Source organism: Gymnogyps californianus, chromosome 21 (assembly GCF_018139145.2).
Source record: "Gymnogyps californianus isolate 813 chromosome 21, ASM1813914v2, whole genome shotgun sequence".
Taxonomy (NCBI): domain Eukaryota; kingdom Metazoa; phylum Chordata; class Aves; order Accipitriformes; family Cathartidae; genus Gymnogyps; species Gymnogyps californianus.
This window is the reverse complement of record NC_059491.1, coordinates 6,760,694-6,772,839: the sequence shown is the minus strand read 5'-3', so window position 1 is coordinate 6,772,839 and position 12,146 is coordinate 6,760,694. Positions and strand designations below refer to the sequence as shown.

Below are 12,146 nucleotides of genomic sequence, written 5' to 3'. Positions count from 1 at the left end.
GGTTACTTTCGAGCAGCATGAAGCTGGGATTACTAATACAAGCCAGCCCAACCTGGCTCGTGCAGAACTAGTTCAAGCACGTCTGCACTGCGTTCCTGGAACTAAGTCTACAGGGCAGAAACAACTCAGTGGTTCTATACCAACTCAGGCCCCAGCGCCCCGCTTTGTGCGACACCCAAGTCCAAAACTACTCAGAGCTGGTGCTTCTACGCTGGCCTCTAAGAGGCAGAGCAGCAAGCCTTTGCGCAGAGGCAGCCTGGGGGTAGTGCCATTGCTGATAACACTCCCTCCAACTAGCATACAGTGCAGACACCAACGTGAATTTCCAGAAGCTTAACTGGGACTGGCATTGCCAACACTGAACTGAAGCTAATATACAATCCCACAGCACAGAGGGAAAGGCACAGCACACACATACCTAAGTTGCTGCAGGGGCAAATAAAGCCTGCTGAAGACAGCTCTTTGAAGAACCCCTTCGCATCCTAAACTCAGAATCTCACACTGCAACAAATCCCAGACAGATTTTGAAACCAACAAAACCGATCCTTATAGGCTGCTCTAACAGTCTTCAGAAGGAGCTGCTTGGCAACATGATCTTGTTGGCAAGACCTACTAGGATAAAATTCATCAGGTCGCAAGAGAAGACAGTCAAAGGAACAAAAGGATATTTCAGATGCTAAGGCAAGGTATTTGTTATTCCGTCAGCAGTGCTCAGCCTCTTTTAGCGGTACAATTATTTCCAAAGTGCAATATTATCCATCAGAAAACAAATTTGAAATATGTGAATGCCTGTCTTTCTCAGGACTAAAACCTTTGCAGAAAAGATTCAATGAGAGAGAAATTTAAAATGTCAGAGTGACTCCAAAAGCACACTTACATTAATGAACTAGTGTGACTATGGGCAAAGGCAGAGGCAACCCAAGATAAGGTGTCTAGAGAAAACTAAACTGGCTACAGATTCACATTGGGAGCCTGCCCTCAGTGAATAAATACTGAAGAGAAGTTAAAAAGTCTGGCTGGCAATAGCAAACCTCTACTTGAATACTATCTCAAAATGTTTACAAGTTTGGGTTTTTTTCAATCTAGTTTGAGTGACCTAAAATATAACAGTTTTACATATTGCTATACTGCCCTATAAACTTCAAAACTGCATGGTATCAACTCATTCTTTTATTAAGTGAAGATCAGTTACTTACAGATGTTGTTGGCCTTACAAGGAAATGTAAGAAACAGCAATAGCGTAACAGCAAGGCTGCATATACCCAAAAACCACAAAAGCATTTTAAATAAAAACAAAGTCAAGCTATATATACTCACTGCTAGTAGGTTCTTGATCAGACAGATTCAAATAATACTTTATAGCCACAATATTCTAACACTAACATACTCTACCACTACTTATAGTTAAACGATTTTTTTTTCTTGGTTTGGGAGATACAATGCCCCAGGAATTACACTCGTTTTCCTGCCCCCCACTCCCTGAATAAAACTGGAATGGTATAAAACCAGGAAAATTTGTTTCATGCAGCTACCTATAAAGGTGTCTTGACAACCAATCTTTGTCATACGATGCAAAAACCATAAAAATAACTGATTTCTGCCAAAAATCCTCAGTAAAAAGTGTCTCACTATCTACAGAAATAGAAAAAAACATCTATTTTATGTAATCTGCTGTAGTTTTTCATTCTAGTTTGTATCGAATTTGGTGCTACACCAAATCATTAACCAACAAGACAGACTTACTGTTCCTACATATCCTATATTTTAACAGTAGATCTTAATGTCAACTGTATTGGCACAGAAGAATTTAGACCAATGAAATGTAGCATTTGCAATATTTTAATTACATTTCATAAAATATTTCAAAATCTGTTTAATACAAATAGTAAAAAAATAGGATTTGAATAAAGGGGAACAAAAAGTATTAATAATAAAAGGTAACAGAGCAGTAACTGATTCTTCAAACACTGATACCTTTAAACTTTTGTAGTATATGGTCCTGTTGATCTCCAGAGGAAACAGATTTTGCTCCTTTCCTGAACGTGCCCAGTTTATATACCGTAGCCAGTTCCCTTTCTCTGGATCAGTTGCATCAACACACATCCATCCCAAGTTTGGGTAATACACCTATGAGACAAAAATGGCATTACACAAATGGACAACTGTTAACACTGAAGTGTACATGCACTAAAACACTACACATTTTAAAGCTCTACAAAGTAGTAGTTATCATCTAAGGACAGAGATAACACAAAGGATATGAGCAGAGGTAGAGATTGCACTGGGGGGAGCGTCACTGGTCTTCTGCAATCTTTTTAGTGGAACTGGTACAACTGGAAAAAAATAACTTTTGGCCTGCAAGCCCTTCTCTGAAGGTTTTGGGCTCAAAAGCCAAAATACTTAAAAAATTTTATGCTTCCTTTTCAGGTTGGCAAGCCTGAAATGATTCTCTAGATTTTGCATTTAGTAAAATGATTTTAAGATATAAAGGCAACAGAGCTTTATTTTTACTATCTGATGAATTGGGAAAAGTAACTATATAGAACTTTGAAGCATTTGCTTTATTTGGAAAGATAAGGGAAAGCATAATTTATATTTAATCCTTTTTCAGGGTATTAAAGAAAATCTTAACCTTTCAGAAATCTTGTGATCGCCTTAAAAAATTGACCATGTCATTAAACTTCTGCGTGTTCCAAGATGCTGTGTAAATTCTTTGGCTTCCATTCTTGGAGAAAAATTTTTAACACCTACTCCTGTTTTACATTTCAAGACAGCTTGCAATAAAGCAAGGTTACTGACATCTTCAGTACTTTCTGATGACAGGCAACTCTGCTTCTCTTTCAAGACATGTTATGCATCTCCCACTCTTCTTATTATAATCCAAGTTAGATGCCTATAAGAAGAGCTATCAGTGGATGCTATACATTTTTTTTTCCAAACCGAGGAACACACCACTGTTCAGCAACTGGAACTATCATTCTTCCACTACTTTGTCTCAGAACACAGGCATACTAACAGGTACACAATGTCTCAGAAGTATTTGGCAGCTCACAGATTTTTAGAAAAAACAAAAAAGGAAAAACACGTGCAATTTGATTATATCTTACATCTTATTTGCTTTTCTCCTTTTGGTCAAGTCTATAAATATCAACCTCAGCCCGGAAGAGCTCTTTTCAAAACCCAGCCTCCCTAGCTCATTACCTCCTGCAACATTCACTTAGCACCACTGCAGATAAGGAATAAATTAAAATTCCAATTTCACTGTAACTTTCCCATTCTGTTACACAACATCGTAGCTTTTTATTGTTTCTGATACTTACTTTACAAGTAATTCTAAGTCTTTTCAAAGTGTTTTACATTTTCAATTTCAAGTCCACTTCTACAACAGCTTAAAACAAGAAACATTTAATAAATTTGATTTCTTTTGTGTTGATATACTGTTGGTTTAGTAAAATAGAATTTTACCAATAAAGTTTCAATAAATATACCAAAATCATCTTAGTTTCTTTCCAAGCAAACAGAAAACATCTCCCTTAAACTATTGCAGCACGGATCTCATCAGCTGACTTTTGAAAGAATGTTCATCAGCACACCCAGCCCTTGTAATATGAAAGCATAAACAGCTTCACAGACCAAGACTGTAAAAGCAATCCTTTTGGTTAAAATGGAAGAAAAGAGCCGAACAAGGCTGTGGAAGAGTTAGCAGGTATGAAATATATGGCAAAACATAATACTTTATTACTTTTTTTTATATTACATTATTACGTTTTTATATTACTTTATGGTTTTTGCACAAAACAAAATACTTTATTACTTTTCAGTTAAAACTTCTAATTTACAGAGTATTCTTTAAAGGCATTGTGCACTGTGAGAAAGAAAATAGCTCCAACTCCTCTATATAACATTGCAACTTTAAGTGACTCCTGTAAACCATGAAGATCATTCAGCACAGTTGTGCCAGTCATTCTGAATCGGCAGACGGCATTTCCCTCAGTTTTCAGTCACTTGCTGTCATTTTCCTATCTGTGGCTTTTCTCCAACAGAAAATGAAAATATGTTCAAGTCTCTATTTCTCTCCTCAGACATGGCACGCATACACTGACACACAAAACTCATCTTTTTCCAGGATGATCCTCTAGCATGACAATTCAAAATTATTAAAATTGACCGAGGATGCCAGCATTTAGAAGCCTTACTTTTTCTTCAGATTAACTTCACTAAAGAAACAAATGGGATTCTTGTGGAAAAGGTTGTTCTCCCAGCTGGAGGTCCATATACCTAACTACTCCCACACATCACCACCCTTTTACAAACCATATTTTCTAACAATTAAGATTCTGGAGTGGTTTCTGGTATCAGCATATGAGGCCAACTGTTGTGGTCTCCTTTTAGCTGCTTTTTTCTAATTCCAAAATCAGTATTAAAGCAACACACAATTACTTTGAAATCCAGCAAGGGTTCCCATTATCACCTGCATTGCAAACTATGAAACTTTGTAACGGCTTGTTTGCAACTATCATTTCTCAACACAAATTTAAAAAATATTAAGACATATCCACTGAGAACATTCAAAATCCAGCACTGAGAAAAACAATTGCAAGGTCGATAATTTACTTGACTGATTCAATCTCACCAAGCGTTCTTGTACCAGATCAAAACTGGAGATACCTTATACAGCAGAGTTTGTGATAACATTAGCTCAATGCAACAAACACTATACTTGAACACTTTATTACTTTCTGAACATGAATTTGCATTTATGGGAAATTGTTCTAGATCAATTCCTCTGATAGGGCTTAACATTAAGTTTTGTCTGTGTATCCAGTGTTTTATGCAGTTCAATTTTTGCAGGCCAGGGGCCAGAAGGATCACTACTATCAATACCTTTAGCCTAAAAATCTGTAAACTAGCAAGTTCTGTTCCAGAACATGCTATGCCACAGTTCCTCCATCCCTCCCCTCCTTGACCATTCACTTTGCTAAAGCCATTTGCTGTATGTGTCTTCAGAAAGACTGAAGAAGTCTTTGGAAGTAGTTATGAACTGCCTTAAAGACACTGCAGATAGGATTCTACTCCAGATGAAGACACCTACATTTTGAAATCTACATAATATCCAAGGTCTTATGACTATCAGTGGAGCTTAAAGAGCTATTCAGCTGTCCAGACAGTATTTACTTTAAGGCAAGCCCAAACACAGGCAGCACAAGAAATACTGCAGCAGTTGAGAACTTTCATAAAAACTCCAAAAGCAAAACCAATTCCCATAACAAAGCTGGTTTTCAAAGAGCTAAATGAGGAGGAGTGCTGTAGCTTCCTTAAGAGATTCCATATCCTCATAATTTCCCTAATTTCATAAGCAGTTGACAGTACTCAGTTGCAGAAGGGATATCACTCAGGGTTCAAGCCAACAAAGCAAAGCTTTATCGGCAATAGACTCTTAAGGGGAGGTGTGATCCAGAGACAGTATATAAGAAAATTAATACAGCAATTTCAAACAATGCCAATAGTTTAAAGCTTTGTAATGCAGAATGGTTGCTCAATTCAAGTGTCTATAAATAACTGTTTGTAATGGTAGACACAGATCGATGGCAATTATTTCACATCATGTCTATTGCTAAAATCTCTGGAAAAATTAAAGGCTAAATACAAAATATTGACCTAGTGACATATCTTTCTCCATTTACAAGCTGTTTCTTACCTCCCACATGTATACATTGCTCTTAACTTGAGATCTTTTTTTCTTGTCACCAACAAAGGGTCCAAACTTCTTGCCTTTTAAAATTGATTTTGTTGCCCAGACACCTGAAGAGACACATATCAGTAGTTAAAACTAATCTAACTTATCTCAAGCAAATCCTCTACTCACAATTCATATTTCTTAAGATCATTATATGCGTCTGTCTCAGACTGGGGAGCATTCTACAGTATTAAGATCACAATAAGGAAATGGAAGTTTACTAAAATGAATTCAAACAATCCTCTCCCCAAAAATATGACAGGTTTAAGCATTTACCTGGTTTCATTCTTTGCTCACAGGCTACTGTAGCTCTGAAGACAAAAAACGACCTTGATTTTTCTTGTACTTCAGGTAATATTCAAAATACCATAAAAGCATTACAGGTTTTACATTGTAAAGTCCCAGATTTCAGCTGTTTTGCTGAGTAAACATGTTATTAAAACAAAAATCCTATTTGCTTTCTCTGAAACAATGCCAGGCAAATGAAGCCCTCACGAAAGTTGTGAAACTAATTAACAGTACATTTTGAAGGAAAAAACATTTAGGACTGGTTAAAATATGTGCATCTGCCCACAAATTTATTGACAAGATTTAACCGAACTGAAAACGGACAGCTGCATTTCACATTTTACAGCACGAAAACTAAGAACAGATTGACAAGTAATTGCTAATTAAACATAACATTCTCATTCAGACCATGCTAGATCAGGTTCGTACTAGAATAGATTAACCTTGTTCCAAGGAGCTTATAACCTGTTACTAACAGTAATGCATCTATTGTCAGGCTTATTCCTCAAACTACCAGCTTTCAACATCAAGTATCCAGTCTGCAATTCTGACTTCCATCAAAGTTCTCCCACGTTAAACTCTGTTAAAAAAGACGCCAAGCATTTTGGACATATTACAGAAACAACTCTATAAAGCAGCTTTCAAGTCTGCACTAAATCTGTTCTTATAAACTTTTTATATTGATTGGACAGTGAGATGCAGCATTCTAAAGAGAGACAACAGTGAGATAGTTGCAAAACACAAAGCTGCTAAAAGCGAAAGTGATATAAGTGAAAACACACCAGTGAAACAACATATCAGTACTTTCATAACCTAATCTATCTGCATCTTGGTCCACCTTTGACCCCAATTCTGATGTTCTAGGAACATCATCTTGGGATGTTGGAGAAACTTAGAAGCTGTCCACTCTTTCCAACAGAAATTATTTCAGATAAATGCACCAGACATCGTCTCTACCCAGCACAGGAGGGCACCAAACTTTCACAGCAACTGCAATTTATGTGAGCTAGTGTAAAAATCTTCATTCTCTTTTCACAGTTGTAGCACTCACCAAGCCGTGTCTTGTCAACAGCAGATGGGAAGAGCCTCACATCCTCAGGAAGCCCCCTAAGCACATGCTCAGGTACATCATCTAAGGTCTCCACAGCGACAGTAGATTCAGTTGTGTTCTACAAGTCAAAAAGCCAGAAGGGCCACGACCATTAACAGATAAAAATAATAGCACAACAGACGATCAACCCATACGAGCTACAAAAACTCTTGACTTGAAGTAAAATTTCCAAATTGCCATTTAACTAGGGTCCTTTCCATCAACATGCTAATGCAAAATATCTTTTTATCAGAACATTCAAGTTTTCACTATTATTTTCATTACACTTGTTTATGCTTTAATGCAGAGTTCTAAGACCACATTAGAGATATATGTAAAACACTGATAACTGAGGTTGCTGTAAAGATTCTTTCGCTTTAGTTAATGGATGTGTTTTGATTACAAGCAGCATACAGTGAGTAAATCTGAAAGGGTTTTCACGTATCTCTTAGGCCATTTGCCATTTTATTCATTTTCCTTGGCCTCTCCTTAAAAACAAATTCAAAATTCTCCCTTGAGTTACCTGGAGAATAGAGATAAAGGTATTTTTATTTTTCCTGTCTGAATACGACTTACCTGACAGCACTCCTATATTATACCTAAAGATGAATGAACAGAAAAGTACTGTGGTTCTATACCTTGGAAAATATCTGTATTTTTCAGAATATAGTTTCATATGAGTTCAGGCTTAGTGCTAAGTCTTTGAAACCGCTCATTAATATGGTAATCTAAAACTCATCCATGGAACAGTTTTCAGTTGCATTATTTTTACTGATCAGTTATGCCATGAGAAACTACATTTAACAAGTAATTAGGTCAGTAATAGCACTGTTACATGCTACATTATGTTGAGACAACATTCCTTTGTGCCATTTCTGATTAAAGTTCTTCCAAATTTCAGTTAAAATACATTGTAAAGTTGATCTACCTGCCTAGTGTATTATGCTGAGACTTCTTTAAAACAGTATCACATAAGCGTTCATAGAAACAGCCCTAGAGTTTTAGTACCTATGAGTTATCGCTATAAAAATCTCCAGTTCCTTAAACATTCTAGTGAAGCATCAGAATTACTATGATTATACAACATATTTGTAAAGAATATGTTTAATTCTATTTTTAAATTCGACAACTCCTCAAATTTTTCAAAAAAGTATGTAGCAGGAAAACATAGTAGTTCTTACATAACCTGTCTGGAAAGTCTAGCTCAATTTAAAAAGTAAACGAGGTAGATTAACTTTCCCTTTAAATTACAGACAGCTACAACACACCTAATCTAACATTCAGACCTAATCTTTTCTGAAAATAAGCCACAAAAAGTTTTCATCATTTCAAGTTTCAGCTGTACACTAGATCTTACATACAATCTCTTCTGCTAGAAAATGCTTCTGACTGCTTCTGAAAGACTAGTATATTTAAGAGCAACACACAATGCTTTTAGTAGAAATCTTTGTTAGCTGCATACTTTTTGAATACCAAACAGTCAGAAGACGAGAGAAGTTGTCAGAAGTGTTTCAGGACACATACATCATTTGCCCAAATTATGCTGTTGAAACATGTTACTGGCAATTTAAGTAACAAGAGGCAAGTGAACTGCCATGCTAAAATACACTTATTTGATTAAAACAGTATGCAGCAAAACAGCCAGAACACAGGAAGAATAGGAGTTTTTTTTCATTTTATTTCATAATCACCCTATTGACAGCTTTTTAAAATCCTGCGTTTCCTACAAAGACTTAAATGGTAAAAGTCCCTAAAACAGAAGTATAATGCAAGCTGATTCTGCACTAAAGCATCAGCAACTGCGTTCCATTATCTTAACTCCAGACACTCATCTTCTGCAAATTCTGTTTCAAAATGTAGAACAAATGTGGATCAAATAAACCTGCTTGAGCCAGCAAAGCAGTTTCTCCATTATGACCCTCAGCAAGTAAATTTCAGTAAAGGTTAGTAAAATCAGGTAGGCTTGATTGGATCCGCTTCAGAGGTGTGGCATGTAGCTTATCTTTATTATAATTGACAGCATTAATGAAAAGGATGACTGGAAAAACATTTATGTTTTATCAACCATCCATTTCATTTTCTGTTTGACTTAACATAAATATCTGTCCATAAAAAGTAATGGTGACCAATAGCAAGAAAAAAAAATACTTAACTATTAAAGGCATGTCTATTAATAGAGAAGTAGGAAATTAAATGCTAGAAGTTCTTAAGTTCTAAAAATCTCTATTTTTACTCAACACACAATTCTAAGCATTTGCCACTTTCTATGTATTTTTTAAAGAATCCTTCAATTCTTTTAAGTGAAAACTGAGATATACTGCAATTTTCCTGAGTATACCCTAGTTTCGTACTATTTGTGTTCATAATGAAAGCTAACTGTTATTTCAGCTTCGAGTATAAGGACAACTCAAAGTTTTGAAACAAAGGGCAATTCCAGCTCCAGAGCACTTATGGTCTGAGGGTCCAGACCTGCTCATGCAGCCTTCCATTTTAATTTTGTCAATCATTTCCTAAACACACACACAAAAGTTCCAAATGAAACAACTGTGTATGCCTCTATACATAAAGGAAAGCATAATGTAAAGCTTCGGTAACAGGAATAACTTGCCTAGAAACACACAAGTGATGACTTTGGAAATACAGCGCAAAGCCAGAACATCAGCTACCCACCACACTGAGGATAATTTCACATATATTAGCAATTCTTTATTTCCCCTTTTCAAATGACGACTTCGAGGCATACTCAATCTAATCAGTCCCCAAAAAACAATCTAAAATAGTTTCTGGTATTGCCTTACATGAAAACGTATCACTTGTGAGAAAGACTAAACAGAAACTTCAGGAGAAAACTATACTCAAAGTTCTGAGAAACACATACAGTTCACAAAAATGAAAAGTTATTTACCTATTGAATTGAGGATGTTGCAGTAAACTAACTACTCCAATGTATATATTAGAACATGCACTTGGGATACACCATCTACTCTGCCATAAACATGGATATATCCTGTACTACCCAGTACTGAATGTTAGGTGGACAGACATACTGGAGACTAGTAATGTGCATAATACCCTTATGGTAGAGTAGCTGACATGATGAAGCTTGTATTTTAATGTACTTCACAGAGCTACTACTGGGCCTACTGTTGTCTTTCTACTGCTCTATTTACAACCTACAAACATGCCATTTCACTCCGAAGTCTGATGTTAAAGTATCTGCATGTCAAGTTTACTGGTCTGCAACAAATAGAATAAGCTAAAAGCAGCTTTTAGAGAGAATAAAGGGTTTTAAATAATGTCATAAAAGTTATTATTTCAGTATCCTAAGTGTTAAACATAATTCCTAAATAAATCAACAGCTCAGAATCCTTAGCCAGCAGGTTATAATTAACACAAAAGGTTTTAAGGTATTTTTATATTAAAGTTTGAAAGGCAATAGAAAGCTAATAAATAATTTATGAATGTCTAGTAAGTGAATAGTTCCATTTTAAAGAGCCTACAAGGTTCAATAGGCTGCTTATAGTATTATTCATGCTATTATTTGTGTAACAACAGTAAACACTACTCACACTTGTCAATAAACAACTAGCTCTTTATTACCTAATTATAATCAACAAAACACTATTCCTGATAAAAATGACCACAATTTCAAAGTTACAAGCACGCACAGTTTCCCATGAAATCTGCCCACATTATGAAAGAATTGTGCTTGGTGAGAACTGGGCATATGTTGAATGACGTGCAACAGCCCTAAAAAAAGTACCCGCCCTCTGACATCGAACTTTGATCATTCTGGTCAGAAACAAATACTGGTGGTGATAGCAGTAACTACTCTAATGTGAAAGATGTTATACGTAGGCTCTGAACAAGCTTTAGGAGGTGTTAAAACTGAGAAATAACAACTTGGGCAACACTACCGTTGTCCAAGTAAATTCCGACTTTCTGGAAAGGATTCTTGGTTTTACATATAACCATAAAGCAGAGATATGACAGCAGTTTTCATATACTGAGTAATACTCAGAGCATTTTCCATAGAGCAGTTATGAAATACATTATGCTGAAAGTTTAGTAGAAATATATTTTAAAATGTATCTCTATATGCTATCAAATTTAAGGTTTTTATCTCTAAAGCAAAACAGATAAAGCTTCTCAACCTTTTCTACTTAGCACCCACTCTTTGTGAGAGTGCTGCGTATGGCAATTATTCTCTATATTTATGAATGTGACTTGCCGAGTTAAGTTACAAGAACATGTCTTCTGTCAGCTTCAACAGCAACAACGAGAAAAATGATAAAACAGGAGTCATAGCAGGGTTATTCTACTGCTGCCTTGGTAAGCCCTAACAGCTGCACAGACACATCCTAGAGAGCTATTTGTAGGGCAGAAAGACCCCCAAATTGGAAACCATGGAAGGAATAGAATGCCAGAAATCCCTTCCCATCGAAGAGAGTGAAGAGACCAAGGGGTGGGGGGGAATCCTTATTATTTAGTTATAATAGCTGAAGTCTATTCAAAGCAGAGCAGAGTTTTATTTTGCTCTTCCAACAATCCAAAAGGAAAAACAGCAATGAAAGTAGTCTGATTTTCAGACATCTGTTAGCCTTGAACAGATACACAAGAAGCCACGTCTCATCAGATGAAAAAGAAACACGCTCTTCTCAGCATATCAAACAAAGAAACCTAAATATCTTTCCAGTACATTACCCCATGATTTCATTAGGGGAGAACCAAGCCTATTTTTCACAGTGGTTTCTAACAAATTATATACAGCCATAGATGGGGGGACTACAGAGAATGAACAAGACAGCTATCAGAACAATGCACTTCAAGTTTCACACTAAAAAACGCAAGGTGGTTTTTTGGTTGGGTTTCATTCTGGGGTTTGGTTTGTTTGGGGCTTTTTGGTTTGGTTTTGTGGGTTTTTTTTCACAACCATGGCTAGATGAGCAGTTAAAAATCTCAAGCCTGCAAATAAATTTTAACCTACCAAAACTTTAAAAATCAGACTCATCTGATTTAGACAGAAGTGCA

The 12,146-nt window shown here is 36.1% G+C and overlaps 1 protein-coding gene across 3 annotated transcripts in view; it reads right to left on the bottom strand.

The window, feature by feature from the left end:
* The window catches only part of PRDM2 (PR/SET domain 2), a 63,108-nt gene that overhangs the window by 47,072 nt on the left and 3,890 nt on the right, over positions 1-12,146 (bottom strand). For 2 of the 3 annotated variants that reach the window (XM_050909271.1, XM_050909272.1), the window contains exons 2-4: positions 7,077-7,194; positions 5,699-5,802; positions 1,975-2,127 (exon numbers count right to left, since the gene is read on the bottom strand). In XM_050909271.1, coding sequence (XP_050765228.1) covers positions 1,975-2,127; positions 5,699-5,802; positions 7,077-7,194 — 375 coding nt within the window. Of the gene's footprint in view, positions 1-1,974; positions 2,151-5,698; positions 5,803-7,076; positions 7,195-12,146 lie in introns of those variants that run through there. The other variant, XM_050909273.1, reaches the window with a different exon arrangement.